Source organism: Equus asinus, chromosome 20 (assembly GCF_041296235.1).
Source record: "Equus asinus isolate D_3611 breed Donkey chromosome 20, EquAss-T2T_v2, whole genome shotgun sequence".
Taxonomy (NCBI): domain Eukaryota; kingdom Metazoa; phylum Chordata; class Mammalia; order Perissodactyla; family Equidae; genus Equus; species Equus asinus.
The window spans coordinates 84577144-84594710 of NC_091809.1; the positions used below are offsets into that span (position 1 = coordinate 84577144).

The 17567-nt window shown below is 54.6% G+C and overlaps 1 protein-coding gene across 1 annotated transcript in view; it reads right to left on the minus strand.

Annotated features, from left to right (window-relative positions):
- Positions 1 to 458: 458 nt before the first annotated feature.
- Positions 459 to 17567, minus strand: part of ARHGEF17 (Rho guanine nucleotide exchange factor 17) — a 57848-nt gene continuing 40739 nt past the window's right edge. Inside the window, exons 3-21 of the mRNA XM_014842053.3 lie at positions 16618 to 16800; positions 11642 to 11758; positions 11329 to 11421; positions 10920 to 11096; positions 10542 to 10592; positions 10181 to 10290; positions 9988 to 10073; positions 8234 to 8352; positions 7638 to 7851; positions 7028 to 7101; positions 6251 to 6450; positions 5783 to 6081; positions 5026 to 5275; positions 4657 to 4743; positions 4281 to 4348; positions 3886 to 4034; positions 3281 to 3455; positions 2897 to 3166; positions 459 to 1984 (exon numbers count right to left, since the gene is read on the minus strand). Of these exons, the coding sequence (XP_014697539.2) occupies positions 1788 to 1984; positions 2897 to 3166; positions 3281 to 3455; positions 3886 to 4034; positions 4281 to 4348; positions 4657 to 4743; positions 5026 to 5275; positions 5783 to 6081; positions 6251 to 6450; positions 7028 to 7101; positions 7638 to 7851; positions 8234 to 8352; positions 9988 to 10073; positions 10181 to 10290; positions 10542 to 10592; positions 10920 to 11096; positions 11329 to 11421; positions 11642 to 11758; positions 16618 to 16800 (2919 nt within the window). The 3' untranslated portion in view covers positions 459 to 1787. The remainder of the gene's footprint in view (positions 1985 to 2896; positions 3167 to 3280; positions 3456 to 3885; positions 4035 to 4280; positions 4349 to 4656; positions 4744 to 5025; positions 5276 to 5782; positions 6082 to 6250; positions 6451 to 7027; positions 7102 to 7637; positions 7852 to 8233; positions 8353 to 9987; positions 10074 to 10180; positions 10291 to 10541; positions 10593 to 10919; positions 11097 to 11328; positions 11422 to 11641; positions 11759 to 16617; positions 16801 to 17567) is intronic.

A 17567-nucleotide genomic window follows, 5' to 3' on the forward strand; every position in this document is an offset into this window, starting at 1 on the left:
GAGAGAGAGCACTCTCACGGAGGAGCCGTGGGCAGGCTCACCAGTTGCCCGGTTTTCCACTTGCAGTACGTGTCAGCTTCCGATTCCCCAGCCCCATCACAGACCCACTGACCCAGAAGCGGAGGGGAGCCTGGGAATGTGTGTTTCTATGGCTATAAATTTATGTCTTATGCTTTATATTTCCACGTGCTCTCCAAGGGATCCTAACCGAGGCCTTGGTTACAAAGCAGTGGATCTGCAGAACCCCTTGTTTTCCTGATGAGGAAACTGCAGCCCAGACAAGGGCGATGACCCGCGCAAGATAACTCAGCAAGTCAGAGGCAGCCTTGCCATCCCAGCGCCCTTCTGGGGCTCTCAGCCCTCCCTTCTGCCCAAGTAAGTGGGTGTCAGGAGGCCCATGCGGCCGGGGAGCCCTGAGGTCACTGGCAGGATGCCACTGCGGCCGCGGATGGGAGGAGTCATTTGGTATTTCTATTTATTGACTCTTTAAACTTCATCATCCAAGGAAAGTTAATACATGACTGTTTGGTAGCAAGAGAAACATAATCTAAGACCACAATGACCCACCCATCCCAAACAAAAACAGAACCAAACAAATCCCATCTGAAACCAGACCTTTGGAGCTGTAGCTGAAGCAGCGAGGGGGCTGGGGGGCAGACTGGCCCCTGAAGTCCAGGGGGCAGGGGAGAGGCTGCCCTCAAGTGGTTCCCAGTTGAAGAGGCCATGTCCAGCCCCTCAGCTTTGGGCATCCTTCCTGGAGGGGCTGCCCCTGGCAGGAGGGGTATGAAGAGAGGGATTCAGTGGTCAGAGTGAGGGGGCTGCTAGGTCCACCCTCTCAAGGCGACCATATGTGCCAGTGCATGAGACACAGGGGCTGGTGGCTAGGGGGCAACTTTGAGGAGAGCGAGGGCCCTTTTCCCTGCTCAGGCCCGGAGAGAGCCCTGTCCAAGGCCCCATCAGTGTTCCCAAACTCGGACACCACTAAAGGCACTGCCAACAAGCCAGGAAAGGCCAACGCCTGGGGAGGCCCCCCAGATGGGAGTCACACCCCCCAGTCATCATCTTGTTCTGGATGACTGACTGAGGGGACTTGGTCCTTGGCTCTGGATACTGGAGGGCAGCCCGATCACGACAAGGCCATGGAAAGTGTATGTTGGGAGGCGGTGTTGTGGTGCCCTGAACATGCAGAGTGTGTGTGTATGTGTGTGCGTGCGTGTGCGCATGTATGTAATGGGGGAATGGTCCCTCCAGGAAGGCTTGGTTAGGGTCCCAGGGCAAGAATAGGGTGTTTGTCCTTCTGTCATTTCCTCACATCACCCCCTGCCTCAGGTCATTGCATAAATAAGTGCTTGGGAAGGGACACATCTAAAAAGGAACATAAATACTGTACACGGGAAAGGATTCTGTCCCCCAGCCCTCCCAGTGCCCCCAGAAAACCCTCCAAATATTGCACATGGCCCCCCCCCCCCCAGCCCTGTAGGGTCCAGGCCCGGCCGTGTCTTTGGTTGAAGCTCCAGGGGCAGAAGACCTGGGCAGCCCGCATGCCCCCCACCCCACCCCCATCATGACTGGGCGCACCCAAGCAGCCAGAGGGTCGGGAAAGGCCTTGGCCCACTGGCCAGCAGGTGTTCCATCAGGAATGCTTCTGCGAGGATGGGAGGGAGCCCATGCAGGCACAGGGGTGCCCCTGGGCAGACACTCCTGGTCAGAGTCTGCGTGTGGACTAGGGAGAGGCAAGCAGGCTGAGGGCAGGCGGGCGGGTGAGTCCTGGGCCCTAGCGGACAGGGTCACACCCTCCATAGGAGGAGGTGGTTTGTGCTGTCATCTCGGCCCACGGTCTCGCTGCTGCCGCCACCCCCACTGCTGAGTCGGAAGTCCTCATAGCCATCACCTCCACTGATAACCAGCATTTTAGGCCTGGCTGAGGCGGGTCCTCGGTGCCGAGGGGAGTCCCGGTGCTCAAGTGATGGCAGCCTCTCGGGGCCTGGGGGACAGAGGGGAGGATCCATTAGCCCGGGGGTGACTAGTGGCCACACTGTCCTATACCCCAGAAGACAGGAAGAAAGACATGCCCGCTTCCTGTGGGAGATCCCACTTCCTGTTAGCCAAGAACTTCCTATTTGCAAAGAAATGACCACTTCCTGGCAGTCAGACCACTTCTTACCTCCCGTCCATACTTTCTAGTCAGGAGTGACACATCCTCCCAGGGCCACACCATTTCTCTCTCTCTTGATTACTGCACACACACTGTCCTCCTCATACTCATTTCCTGCTTCCAACAGCCCTTTCCCAGGTAAGTAGCTTAAGTCTTCTGCGGACCCAGACAGCTCCTGACGGAGGCCTCCCTACTTCCTGATTCCCACAGCCAGCTCCTCTTGGGAATATGGTTTCCTGCCCTGCCAAAGCAAGACTGCTAATAGCGACCTCCTTGATGCACATCGCTGCCTAATTATGTTTCACTTTCTAATTCTCACAGTCCATTTCCTGTCCCATCTGCCATTCTATGTTCTGCTCTCTGGTGCTATTTCTAATTCCTGCACTGCACATTGCTTACTTGACTCCACTTCCTGCCCTGTACATCATTTCTAGTCCTGTTTTATTACCTGTTGTACATATCCCCTCCTGTGCCATGTTCTAATTCATAGCTTATAGTTCACTTCCTGTCTCCCATGACACTTCTCTGGACAGAACTTTACACACACACACACACACACACACACACCCCGTATCTTAGTAGATTTCATTTTGGGGTTTCCATAACCTACTTCCTGTACCATATGCCACTTTCACCTCTGTATCCACTTTTCCTCCCTCGTAAACCTCTTCTGGCAGGACAGTGGGAGCCCTGAACCAAGAGTCCAGGATCCCTGGGTTGGGGCAGGATGTGCAGACCCACCTGTGTCTGGAGGAGGTGGTGGGGTTGGGCAGAGCAGGTTGAAGCCATCTGGCAGCTGGACTGCAGCCAAGAAGCGGACGTGGCCAGTGTGTCCCTGGCCTAGGCCAGCAGGGCTGAGGGGCGCCCGTGGGCAGCTGACAGTGCTGGGCGAGGTGGGCATGGTGAGCACGACGCCGGCACTGGTGCCCACCCACAGCAGCTCTTCACACACCAGCAGCGCTGTGATCCTCAGGCACGCGGCCTTGTGCTGCCGGATGATGGCATCTGAGCCTGGGGCGGGAGAAAGACCAGAGCTGGGGCCGAATCCTGGCGCTGGCTCAGCCTCCTCAAGGATGGGGCAGAAAGGCTTCAAGGGAGGGCACAGTGGTAGACTGAGGTCAGTACCTGCCAGCATCCTGTGCACGGGAGGTGTGACGTCTACCTCTGCCAGCTGCTCAAAGGTGTCTGGATGGTAGAGACACACGTGGGCACTACCTTTCAGTGTCACCCACACGCCCAGACTAGAGTCCACCATGCAGGCCACACTGCGGCTGGAATCCTGCCCCACGTAGAACGTGTGCTGGTGGGGGACGGGGCGAGAAGAGAGCAGACGGGTGACTGCCAGGCCTGCCTCGTGCTTCATCGGTGCCCATCCCTCCCTCTTACAACTCACACCAAACCTCTCCAGAAAGCCCACCTGGACTGACAGCAAAGGCAGCCTTGTTCCTTGGTCTAGATGATTAATCTTTCAAAGTGTGGTTTCACTGGAGCCTCCCCACTTAATCTTCAGAAATTAAAATGAATAGGTGCACTTTCCCCATGAAACTTGAGTGACTTAATGATAGGAGAATTCCAAAGATTGAAGGGTTTTAAGACCAATCATTGGCCTCTGCCTGGACAGATGTGTGCTTTTTTATGGCCCCCACAGTCACATCTTCCTCTCCCATGGGGCTGGCTCACCCAAAAGTCAGGAATTCTGACCCCTTACTATCCCCCTCCTGCCCCACTACCTCCAGCTGCAGTGTGTCAGGGCTCAGGACAAGGACTCGGTTCTGGCAGCCACACCATAGCCGCCCACCCACAGACACCATCTTGGTGATGGGGCTCCCCTGAGCACCCAGGGTCACCGATTTGAAGTTCTGGGGGTCCCAGAAACGGCCTGGAGTGGGAGTGGGGTAAAGAAAATAATGCAAATTCAGTCCAGTATTGCATTTGAGCCTCACCCTCCCCTGAAATGAGATGCAAACAACCCTACTTATAAACAAGGACATGAAGGCCCAGAGAGGGCCTGGGAGTTGCCAAAGCCACATTTCTAGACTCGTGTCCTCAAGGCCCAGCTTTGCTCAGGAGAGAGCTCCACTATCAGCAAGGGGCTCCTGGGGCTGGGGGAGGGCTGGCCACTCACCTGCTTCTCTTTGGTAGACCACAAGTTCTCCATTGGCTAGAGATACAAACACCTGGTTATCCAGATACCTAGGCAGGCAAGAAATGGAGCCAGAGGTTAGAGATTTCAGGAGGCCAAAGCAGGTCACCTGGGTCAAGAGAATCACAGACAGAATGGCCATGGTTCCTGAGAGACCACCTCTCCAGGTAGGGGGAGCATGAGTCCAGGAAGGGGTAGTGACTTGCCTGAGGCACGGCGAGCCTAGGACCAGGCCTCTGGCCTCCAGCCTCCACAGAAAGGAGGAGGCCAGTAGAGCAGGGAACCCGGATGAACAGAAGGAGGCCTGCATATGTGGCTGAGAAGGGTCTGGACTAGTAGGGCCACCCGGGGTGCTTACAGGATGCAGGTCACGGAGGCTGCATGCTGGAGCTTCATGCTGTTCCTGCGATCACGGATGCTGTCCGAGGACTGGTACACGTGGACGCTGTGGATCGGGGGTGTGCACCTGTGACAAATGCTTGGGCACCCCAGTCCCTGGGGTCATCCCTCCACCTCTTGGCCTCCACCACCATCTCCTCCACGCCAGGTGCCTGCCCAAGGTCCCAGAGCCTCCCTGTGGGCTTCAGACATACAGGCAGTTCTGGCTAGCAGGACCCCTGGGGTCTGACCCAAAGCCCGCCTGCTTCCGCTCCAAGACACCACACAATCTCCAAAGCAGGGAGCTCAGAGTTCTGGCACTCTGACCCCAGCCACTCCCTGGCCCTACCAGCCGTCCTCAGTGCCCAGCCAAACGGAGCTCTGGTAGGCCTCAGGGTCAACGCTCAGCAGGTCCTCAAGGCTGCCCCGGGTGAAGGAGCCACGGCTAGAGCGGCGAAGGGCTCTCCCATCCATTGGGCTGGTGCCACAGGGACCGCCAGGCCCAAAGGAGCCAGACAGTGGCAGGAAGCCAGGCTCCTGCTCCTCCTCTGAGCTGGTGGTCTCCGCCGTGGCCTCCTTGGAGCTCGGGGTCTCTTCATCTGAGGGAGACAAAGGTCTCTATTTCTACGCCCCTCTGCCAGGCCTGAGATCTGATTATCTTTCTAGGCCTCAGACTCCCCTCAGTGCATCCCTCCTGGCCATGTCCCACCTGAAGGCTTTCCACAGCTGCGCTCCACTCTGCATCAGCTCAGCCTTGTCACCTTGTTTACTGACAACTTAGTGCTACAGGCTTTAGTCCTGGCCTGGCCCCCTCCAATCCACCGCCATACCACAGAGGAGCCAACCACTCCGCCTCCTACTCCCTCTTCCTTGACGGGGCAGTCCAGGGTCTTTGGGATCCAGTCTGATGGTCCCACTGCCCTTTGGGTCCTCGGTGTCACAGCCCCTGCCTGCCTTGCCAGTCCCCACTGCTGTGTGTGTTAACATCCTGAGACTTGATTCCATGCCTTTGCCTACACTGGTCCTCCTCACGCATCAGTACCTACTGGGCTGCCCCCACCTCTGAGCAGTCCACCATGCCTAACAGCCCCAAGTTAGGCACTCACTCCCAAAGCTGGAGGAGATGGTGGACCGGCTGGCCTGGCTCTGCAGGGTCCCCGAGGGGCTGGGCGAAGACTCATCGTCCGAGTCGCTGTCAAAGGGCACCAATTCCGGACGGGGGTCACCCTCGGCGGGACCAGGCGCCATCTCCAGGCCGGAGCCCGCAATGGAGATATGCAGGCAGGGCTGGGGCCCCGGCTCTGCCAGCGTTGCCGCTTCCTCGTCGGCAGCCTCGACGTCCAGTTCCGGCCCGGTAGGCTCGGGTGCCGTCTCCTGGGGGCTCCTCAGCGACGGAGGCCGCTCCCTGGGAGTGGAAAGGGTCAGGGTGACAGCCTCTAGGAGCCAAGGCTCCGCCCCACTCGCCGGCACGCCCACCAACCCCGCCCACATCCACCTCGCTCCACCCACAAGCAGTTTAGGGCGGCCTCAGCGTGTGCAGCCCGCGGAGACTCAGTGGCGCGCTCGGGCCTCACCGGTGGCAGCGGCGCTGCAGGCCGGGCACCGCCCCGATGCAGAGGATGCGGGCGGAGCAGACAGCGATGCAGGCCTCCACGTCGGGCTCGGCGCGCAGGCTCAGCAGGCACACCTGGCCCACGTAGCCATCGCTGTTACACACCCACACCTCCGGTGTGGGCTCGGGGCAGCTACTCAGGGTCGGAGCCGCGCACGAGAACTGCGGAGGGCGCCAGTGGACAGGGGAAGGTCAACGGAGGAATTGCTGCCAGCTCCCCAGTACTCTCCAGGCCCAGCGGCAGAATGGAGGGAGGGAGGCAGGCCTGCATGGGTGTGTATGGATCCCCAATACACCCCTCTGCAAAAGTGTATACATAACACACAGCACACATGACACTCTTTACATATCAGAAGCATGCATACCTGTGATATAGGTATCATTCATTCATGCATGTAAACATACATACACCCTGAACACGATTATGTGTATATATATGGAACAAATGTGAAAATGGTAACGTTTGTCCGTATGTATGCAGCTTCAAGACATAAATTAGACACCTTCCATCAAGCGTACATCCTTTGTTCACGTGCACAGATACAGACATGCGTGAATATACCCATATGCATGTGACACATATGCAGCGTCCATGTGCATGTGCAGAGAGCTGCACATTCGAAGACACAGGGAGCAACTGCAGTGTTCAAGACATGTACATAATGTTGTACACAAAACAAAAACACATGAATACTTGTGGCTTTGAATATGTGCACCCACATGACCCAGGCGCACACACCTGCATGCCACTGCGTGTTTTCATGATGGGGATGGCCTTCAGGAACTCAGGGTCTAGACAGCTTTTGCTGGATGCTGTAATGGAGATGGACAGACACACACTGCTTAGCATCCACCTCACCCTGGTCCTGACCTTGCCCACTTCCCTTCCTTCCCTGCCCCTTAGGGCCTCTTGCGGGAGAATGAGGTGGCTGTAGGTTACGCTCTGTTTGTCCCTGGGCTCAATTTTCCCATCTGTACAATGCGGGAGGTAGACCCAGAAGTCTCGAGGGATCTTCTAAGCCATGGACCCTGATCAACAACTTTCCCTGATCCAGGCCTGCTCAGAATGTGTGCGTGGGTGGGGGAGTCCTGGCCATCTGCTCCCACGATGGTGCCAATGGTGCCCTTGACCTAAGATGACCTTATCCATGGAATCCCCTCCCTGCCAGGGAGGCCCTGGGGAAGTCCTCTGTTTCACTGAAGAAGTCTTAGTCCACCTCCCACCAGCAAGGACTGGAGCACAGGCTACGGCAGTCCAGGCATTTCTGGCGCCTGATATCTCAGACAGCCTCAAGGTGCTGCCCACTGTCCACTGCCTGGCGGTTCTGGGAGGTAGGAGTCTGGCTTACCCAGCTTCCTCTTGGCCTCATCAAAGGCCTGCTCAAAGCCAAGGCGGGCATCCGGGTGGGGGAACTCGAAGATGAAGGAGTCAGTGCCCTCGGGTCTTGTGGTGCACAGCTCCAGCTTGGTAGGGGGGAAGGAAAGCGCATAGCACAGCGCCTGCTTCTCTGACAGGTCCCGGTGCATGGCCGCCGAGAGGTCCCGCAGCGCGTCGTCCAGGCTCTGTGGGGAGGAGGGCCCAGGCCTCAGGCCCTAACATCTCCCCACGGCCTGCTCCTGCCCTGGGGATGCAGTGTGGGGACCTGCCTCTCCCCTCAGACAGAACATGGGACTTTCTCCCCCTTTAGGCCAGGAGGGAGCCTGGATTCCCCCCACAGACAAGATGGGCCCTCTCCCCTCCTTCAGCTGGGGATGGAGCTGTCTCCACCCTCAGGCCTGGAACACATTACTTCTCTCAGATGGGGTGAGGCTGTATTCTCCCCCTCAGATAAGTGACAGGGATGTTCCTTTCCCTCAGACAAATGATAAGGCTATTATTTCTCCCTCAGATAGGGTCAGGGAACCCCTACACCCATGCCCCGTGGTTCAGGCAGAGGGTGCAGACCTGGTGGGGGAAGCCAAGACTCTCAGAGAGCTTGCTCATTTGGCCCAGGGTGGTCAGGTCCTCGTCTAGGCGGCTGATGGCCTTCTGGATGTTCTCCCGATTCGTGGCTTGGGACGCTCCTAGTGGGGATAGAGGAAGGCCATGGACAGACAAGGTCAAGCCTGGACAGACACTCCTCCCCCCAGCACACAACTTGCAGCTGGACATGGGAAGTGTCCTGACAAACCGAGAGCTCGTAAACCCCAAGTCCCCAGGAACAAAGTTAAGAGGCAGCTCGCAGAGAAACCCCAGGCCCGAGAGTGGGGGCCTGGGCCTGAATCAGAGCTACCTGGCACAGGGTGTGGGGCCCCTGGAGAAATCCCTGGAAGAGCACAAAGAATAAACAGCAGACGGCTCTGCACGTTATGCAGGCTCCAGCTGACACTGGCCTGCTGCGGTGGTGCAGCCTCCCACGGGGGAGTCGGCTGGGCAGGGAGAGCCTCAGGCAGGCAAATCTGCTGACCAAGGGACTGAATTCCCCCACAATGGAGGGAGCAATGAGCTGACGCCCTGGATTTCTGTGGTCCTATCCCATACCTGACCACTGCCAAGTAGCTGGCCCTGCAGGCCAGCTCAGCATCCCACACATCCCGCGCTGCCTGGCTGGGGGTGTACGCTCTGGACTCCAAATGGGCAGAGTAAGTAGCAGTGGAGTGTACAGACACGCCAGGGCTGGGGATATCTCCCACTCCTCTGAGGGCAACTGTCCCCCCGCCAACCCTCACCACCTGGGCAGCCACATTTTCTTCCGTATGACCCAGCCCCACTCCTGGCCGGAGCTGATTAGACCAGGACTGGACATTTGAATTAAAGGCAGACATTTTATCAGCGAGCCTGTTCTCTAGTGAGAAGAGATGAACTGGGCCAATAATCAGCTTGTGTTCCTACATAGGGGCCCTTGTGGGGCTGGCCTGGTTACCTAGGGGCTGAGCTAGCCTCTTCCTTACCCTGGGACCACCCCAGGTGAGCTTGAGGTCACAGTATCGGCCTGAACTGCCTGCCGGCCCAGAGGTGCCCACACCTCCATCCCAGACCAACCTCCCCACTCAGGAAGGTGGACTGTGAATCCTGGAACAGCTAGGGCCGCAAGCTGAGGGGGAAAGGCCACAATGCAGAAAAGGCCACGATGGATCACGGGAGTTACGAGGAGGCAGAGAAAGCTGAGAGCAGGGAGGAGAACCGGCCGACGCACAGTGAGAGAGAGACTGAGACAGAGAGGAGCAGGAGGACCGGCTTCTTAAAGCCGCCTCAGCTCCTGACAGTCTCAGCCCCACACGGCATGGATCTTTCCAACCAGCCTTTTGCTAGACTGACTTGAGGGAGTTTCTATTCCCTGTGCACAAAACCACTGGTCCAGAACAGTGCACCAGCATCTAATATGAGGCGCTTAAGTGAGTTTGTGCAGTGAATCAGTGGTTAATTACAAGTATGTCTGCGCTCCCTGCACCACCCCAGCGCAGCCCACCTGCCAGCCTACGTTAGGTCTCTGCCCAGTCAGAAGGTGATCTGCACGGACAGGTCCTGGTCTGGCTCTGTGGATGCCAACTAGAGCCCGCATGCCAACCTCCTTATACTGGATGGGAAAGTGAGGCCCCGAAGCAGAAAAGCAGATGGATGGGCAGCCAGCCTGGCCACAGCTCAAACCCTCCAGAAGGGCTTCTCAGAGGAAGACCCCCAACACCCAGAACCCCCGGGCAGGCCTGAGCCAGCCCCACCTTTGATGATGTCTGCATCTTCCAGCGGCAGCTTCCACAGCAGCTTGTACTTGCTGGCCGTGTCGATGACGCTGGCTGCTGTATATCTGTGGGGAGCCAAGGGGGTGCTCTGGCCAGGGCAGGGGAGTGGGGCCTAGGGTGGGACAACTGTTCCCCACTGCCCAAGCCCCCCAGCCCTGCCCCGGCCACTCACAGGCTCATGGAGCTGCGCCGCAGGGAGCCTGACTTCCGCTTCAGGGTGGTGCAGACGATGAGGTCCGTGAACAGGAAGAGGGACCGGTCCTTCTTGCCACCAACTGCCTTCTGTGGGGCCAGAGGTAGGATTCAGGCCCAGAGGCCCATCTTCCTGCCCACAGTGCCCAAGGGGACAGCCAGGCCCAGGAAAGGGTGAGGGCTCTTCCCTAACTGCCCAGAGGCAGAGGCAAAGTTGGGACTTGACCCAGGGCTCCCGCTGGAGTGGAAGAGCAGGGAGAACCGAGGGCGGCAGGTATGAACAGAAGTGTGAACAAAGTAGGGGGTAGGGACAGGTGGGCAGACAACAGGACACTTCGTACCACTTCAATGACCATCTCCTGCCTCAGGAACCGCCGCAGAGGGGCCTGGAGCTGTGGGGCAGGAGGGACAAAGCATCTTGAGGACTAATCCCCATCCCCTTCCCCGACCCTGGTGACCCCTTGGCCCCACTCCATGGGCCAGGCCAGTGGAAGCAACGTCCCATCCACCCTCCCGACGCTGTACCATCAGGCAATGGACACACGGCCAGAGACAGACATGGAAGAGGACAGGGATGTGGATAGAGACAGGTGGAGATGCTGGCAGACACAGATGCAAACACGCTGCAGACACCGCTGTGGATGTGGACACGGCCACGATTCCAGGTGACCACAGATGTGGACACAGGTGTGAGTGGGGCAGGGTGGGGTGGCACGCACATCCTCCACGCCCTCGATGTGGGACTCAATCTCCTGCAGCACACGCGCGTGCCGCTCTGCCTCCTCGGCGCTCCGCACGCCCTTGTTGATGCGCTCAGCCACCTGCTTGATGTTCCGCTGCGCGTCCAGCAGGAGGGGGTGGTCCGGGTGGTCCTCAGGCGTGTGCTTCAGGAGGTCCTGGGGTGGGAATGGGGACCAGACCTGCCTACTTAGCTGCCCCTTCCAGGTCCTCAGGCCCCACACTGAATGCTGGAGATGCGGGACTACGGGTCAACACCAGAGAGGACTTCCTTTCCTACCTGACCTCTGGGGACCCTCATGCCGGGCTCGACCAGGCAGGGGACTGAGCCCCCTGCATCCCCACATGCCCCCAGGCCTTGCCCACCTGCCCACCCAGGCCCAGGCCCACCTTCACCAGAAGCTCATAGCGTGGGATCCGCTGCACGGGCTTGATCATGAGATCAGAGAGTGCCTGCTTCTCTTTGTTCTCACGCATGCTTTGCTGAAACCCAAAACAGGGTGGACGGGTACCCAGGTGAGGAATGACATGCAAAGAAAGGCACGTCCAGGGATGGGCCCCCAGCAAGCCCCTCCAGCTCAGGCCAAGGGCAGAGGCTGGCCCACAGGCTATGGCTGTAGTGCCCAGGCTGGGAGCTCCTGGGGCCCCCAGAGCTGGCCCGAGGTGAGGGCGGCCTCCATCTCCCTGCCCAAGCCCACAGTACCTCCAGGAACTTGAGAAAGGCAGGCCTCGCCTCCTTAGCCACACGCACGGCGTCCTTTGCGTTGAGAAAGTTATCAACGTAGGCAGAATAGATGTTGACCAGCACATCCTTGGAGAACTGTGGGTGAAGAGGCAGGTTGGGGACCCTCAAGGTGTCCTTTATCCACCTCACTCTGTCCTGGTTTCTACTGATTCACGAGCCAACTTCTTTTCCTTCCAACTAGAAATGATACCGTCTCTGAGGGGTCAGGCACATGCTCCCGCGTGCATGTTGTATGTGTCACTGTGTGATTAAGTGTGTACATGTGCACATGCATACATACACGTGTATCTTATCTGTGTACATGTATGGACATGTGCCTGGACATGTCCTGTGAGCGCAGGACACGTTCTCTCACTTCCAACTTGGCATTTCCATCTCAGTCTCCAACCCACCATGTCCAGCCAGGCACGTCTCCCTCCTCACTGTCCTCTGAGGGACACAGACGCATTCCAGCTGCTTGGCCTTTGCTCCTGTAACTGCCTCCACCAGGAATGCCCTTCCCCTATCCAAATCTCACCTGCCTTCAGGGCTGGGCTCCAGTCTGCCTCCTCCAGGAAGCGCTCCCTGCCTTGACTAGGGCTCTGCCTGGAACTACACCTGGCCCCTGGCCTCCCCTGATTCCCCAGGACAAGTCTTCCTCTGCAAGGAGATAGCTGTTCCCATCCAGCCCAGTAAAGCCCCACTCAGGGCAAAGGACACAGCTGGTGGCTGATACCTGCTAGCCAGCTGACACCTGAGCTAAATGTGGAGGTTCTTGGTCAGAAGCCCTGGCTGGGAGGTGGGACACCCCGGTTCTTGTCTCAGTTGCACCATGGATGGACTAGGTGACCTGTGGTGGTGTTTCTGGGTCCCTCTGGGCCTCCAAGCCCCTATGTCTCTAAGGTGCTAATTGTACCCTCCATCCCCACCCCCTGCCCCCCTGTACCGGATGTGCCACAGGCAGAGGCTGAAGCAGCTTGGGGAGGAAAAAAACTGCCACTCAACTGCCCAGATTCTGGGACAGAGCACCCTATGCTGACCCCTCCCGGGGGCCAGGGCTTCTGCTGCAGTCTAGGGTCAGCCTCAAGTTCCTGGCAGGGGCAGGAGCCTAGTGACACAGAGGGTGATGACAGGCTGCAGATGTCAGCACTCAGGCTGGAGTCCCGTCACCACCAGGCCAAAGCTCTTGTCATATCAGTTTCCAGGTCAGTAGGGACCTTCAAAGACCTTCTTAGGCCCAAGGCCCACCCCACAACATCACAAACACGTGAAAACACACCCACATCCCATAAAAATAGATAAGATTTTCTTTTGCTAGTAAAATTTTTGGAAGAAGTTTTACAGTTTTGCTTTTGAAATTATTTGGCTCTGAGTAACCATTTAGTTTGCATTTGGCTATGATTTATCAGTCATTGTCATGCATTTTTGGGAATTCTGGCAAAATAAAATGTAACTGAAATTTTTTCAAGTGTAATTAAATTATGTAAATGAAGACTAAATTTAACAATTAAAGAAATGTCATGTTATGTTTGACAGACATTTAATTAAATGTTTATTAGTTTTACTTTTGCAGTTTTTTAAAAAATTTGGAAGCCAACACTTTTTCTAAGGTCCCAATCACTATCGTAGGGTCTTGAAAAACTCCCAGGTAGAGGTCTCACCTATAGTGAAAGGGAGTACGGGGTGGGGGAGAGCGTGGGCAGTGGAACCAGTTTCTCGGGGTTGAATCCTCCACCACTCACCAACCGTGACTTTGATCAAGGTACTTCATCTCTCCACGCAGCAGAGCTATCAACTTCAAACTCGGGAATAATCGCACCTTCCTCCTTGGAGTTGCTGATATACACAGTGTACAGTAGTCCCCTCTTATCCTCAGTTTCACTTTCTCTGTTTTCAGTTACCCAAGGTCAACCATGGTCCGAAAATATTAAGTGGAAAATTCCAGAAATAAACAATCATAAGTTTTAAATTGTGAGCCATTCTGATTAGCGTGATGAAATCTCGCAACATTCTGCTCCATCCAGACATGTCCTAGACATGTCCCTTTGTCCAGCATATCTACGCTGTACATGCTACCTGCCCATTGGTCACTCAGTAGCCATCTCAGTTATCAGATCGACTGTTGGGGTATCACAGTGCTTGTGTTCAATATTTAATAATGGCCTCAAACCAACTTTATTATAGTTACTGTTGTTAATGTCTTACTGTGCCTTATTCATAAATTAATCTTTATTAGAGGGATGTATTATAGGAAAAACATAGTATATACAGGCATACCTCATTTTACTGCGCTTCATTTTACTGTGCATTGTAGATATTTTATTTTTTACAAATTGAAGGTTTGTAGCAACCCTGCGTCAAGTAAGTCTATTGGCACCATTTTTCCAATAGCATTTGCTCACTTCGTGTCTCTGTGTCACATTTTGGAAATTCTCACAGTATTTCAAACCTTTTCATTATTATTACATTTGTACCGTGATCTGTGATCAGTGATCTTTGATGTTACTACTGTAAGTGTTTTGGGGCACCACGAACAGCGCCCATATCAGATAGCGAACTTTATCAAGGCCCTAACTCTCTTCAGTTCTACGAAGGCTGAGAGAGGAGAGGAAGCTGGAGGAGAAAAGTTTGAAGCTAACAGAGGTTGGTTCCTGAGGTTCGAGGAAAGAAGCCGTCTCCATAACATAAAAGTGCAAAGTGAAGCAGCAAGCGCTGATGTAGAAGCTGCAGCAGGTTATCCAGAAGATCTAGCTAAGATCATCAGTGAAGGCGGCTACACTAGACAATGGATTCTCAGCATAGATGGAAACAGCCTTCTACTGAAGATGCCATCTAGGACTTTCAAGCTAGAGAGAAGTTAATGCCTGGCTTCAAAGCTGCAAAGGACAGGCTGACTCTCTTGTTAGGGGCTAACATAGCTGGTGACCTTAAGTTGAAGCCAGTGCTCATACAACATTCTGAAAATCCTAGGGCCCTTAAGAATTACGCTAAACCTACTCTGCCTGTGCTCTATAATTGGAACAACAAAGCCTGGATGACAGCACATCTTTTTACAACATGGTTGACTGAATATTAGCCCACTGTTAAGACCTACTGCTCAGAAAAAAAGATTCCATTCAAAATATTACTGCTCAGGGCGAGCCCTGGTGGCCTAGTTGTTAAGTTCAGTGCACTCTGCTTTGGCAGCCCAGGTTCAGTTCCCAGGCAGGGACCTACACCACTCATCTGTCAGTGGCCATGCTGTGGGGGTGGGTCACGTACAAAAAAAAAAGGAAGCTTGAGAGCGGATGTTAGCTCAGGATGAATCTTCCTCAAAAAAAAAATTATGTGTATATATATATTTATATATGTGTGTGTGTATATATATATATATATTACTGCTCATTGACAAAGCACCTGGTCACCCAAGAACTCTGATGGAGATATACCTGAGATTAATGTTGTTTTCATGCCTACTAACACAATATCCATTCTTCAGCCCATGGATCAAGGAGTAAACTCAACTTTCAAGACGTATTATTTAAGAAATACATTTTGTAAGGCTATAGCTGCCATAGATAGTGATTCCTCTGGTGGATATGGGCAAAGTAAACTGAAAACCTTCTGGAAAGGATTCACTAGTCTAGATGCCATGAAGAATATTCGTGATTCACAGGAAGAGGTCAAAATACAGCATTAGCAGGAGTTTGGAAGAAGCTGATTCCAGCTCTCCTGGATGACTGAGGGGTTCGCGACCTCAGTGGAGGAAGTAACCGCAGATGTGGTGGAAACAGCAAGAGAACTAGAATTAGAAGTGGAGCCTGAAGACGTGACTGAACTGCTGCAAATGTCATGATAAAACTTCAACAGGTGAGGAGTTGCTTCTTATGGATGAACAAAGAAAGTGGTTCCTTGAGATGGAACCTATTCCTGGTGAAGACGCTGTGAAGACTGTTGAAATGACAACAAGGATTTAGCATATTACCTCAGCTCAGTTGATAAAGCACTGGCAGGGTTTGAGACGACTGACTCCAATTTTGAAAGAATTTCCACGACAGGTAAAATGCTATCAAACAGCATCACATGCAGAGAAATCGATCGTAAAAGGAAGAGTCAACCAATGCGGCAAACTTCACTGTTGTCTTAATTTAAGAAATTGCCACAGGCCCTCCCACCCCAGCAACCACCGCCCTGATCAGTCAGCAGCCATCAACATCGACATGAGACTCTCCACCAGCAAAAAGATTACAACTCGCTGAAGGCTCAGAGGATGGTTAGCATTTTTTAACAATAAAGTATTTTTTAATTAAGGTATGTACATATTTGCTTTATTGCAGTGGTCTGGAACCCAACCCGCAAAAGCTCCGAGGTATGCCTGCATAGGGTTCAGTACTCTCTGTGGTTTCAGGCACCCACTGGGGGTCTTGGAACATATCCCCCGTGGATAAGGGGGTACTACTATTTTTAGAATAATGCCTAGCACATAATAAGTAACAAATAGTTAGCTACGACTAAAATGCCTGGTGGAGAAAAGAGCTGGTCAAGATGAGGCCAGCGTCAACAACAAGCCCAAGTCTAGGGTCAGGATCAGGGCAACTGCTGAGATTCAAGTTAAGGCAGGGGTTGAGGTCAGTACCAGCATCCATTTGCGGTCTGGGTCAGCATCAGGGTCAGCTCAGGACTAGGGTCAGGTCAGTGCCAGCACCTGGGGCTGGGTCCAGGATCAGAGTCAGTGTCTGGTTAGGGTTGGGGTCCACGCCAGAGTCCAGCCAAACTCTGGGCTTGGGCAGTGTCTAGGTTCAGGTCAACTCAGTGGCTGGGGTCAGTGTGTGTCTGGTCAAGTTCTGGGGTCAGATCGGGGATCAGAGTCAGTGTCCAGGTGGGGTGGGGTGGGGAAGTCCATGGCAGCATCCAGCCCCTTCCAGGAGGGGCCGGAGCTTGCAGGGGCTGCAGCAGTGGGCAGCATGGCCACTCACCGACTGGACGAGCAGGTCTCCCACCTTCTGCTGGGCATGCCAGGTCTGCACGCAGTGCCGCACCTGCTCCAGGAACTGCTCGTGGTGCTCCAGGAGCTCCGGGATCTGGTCGAAAATCTCGTCCACCAGCGACGGGTCACACAGCAAGGAGTTCTCTGGCTGCTTCAGCGGCTGCATGTAGCCCTGGGGGACCCACGGGGTCAGTGCAGGCCCTCAGAGAGACAGCACCCCAACCCACTGGCATAGGTACACACGAAGTCACCCGGGCCTGCAGCGCAGTGGCCCTGCCTCCTGGATCTCCCTCCTCAGACTTGGAGCTCTAGGAGGGAGATGAGAAGACCTATCCCCACGCCCCTCACTGCACAGCCCAGGGCCTGCACAAGATGGGAGGGAGGGGGCTCAGCAAAGGTTTGTTGGATGCATGAACAGAGCTTCGAGTGAGAACAGCAAAAAGACTGGGCTCCCTGGAAGACCCCACCCCCCAATTCAGCAAATATTTTCTCGAACACTCACTATGTGCCAGGCATTGTTCAAGAACCAGGAGACAGCTGTGAACAAGAAAAACCAAAATCCCTGACCTGACAGAGCTTACAACCTAGTCAAATGAAACACACAAATAAAATAAAGGAAGAAAAAATAAACCAAATTTCATCAAATCTAAGATGTATCATTATTTACACTTATCTTTAAGAAAAAAATGTGCTGCCAATTAAACGATGATATGCATTCAGTTATAGGATCAACCTTGATTTCAGAGACGTTAAAAGTGAAGAACGTGCCTTAGAATCAATTACATGTGGGATTCGCACGGTGAGTCAAAAGGTGATAATGGCTGTGGGGAAAATAAAACAGAGAGGGGCATGGGAAGCCTTATGGGATGTTAGTGGAGGCTTTTAGTGACACTATCTGAACATTGTTTTAACAGTTTTCAGATCTGCTGGTCAGTCTGT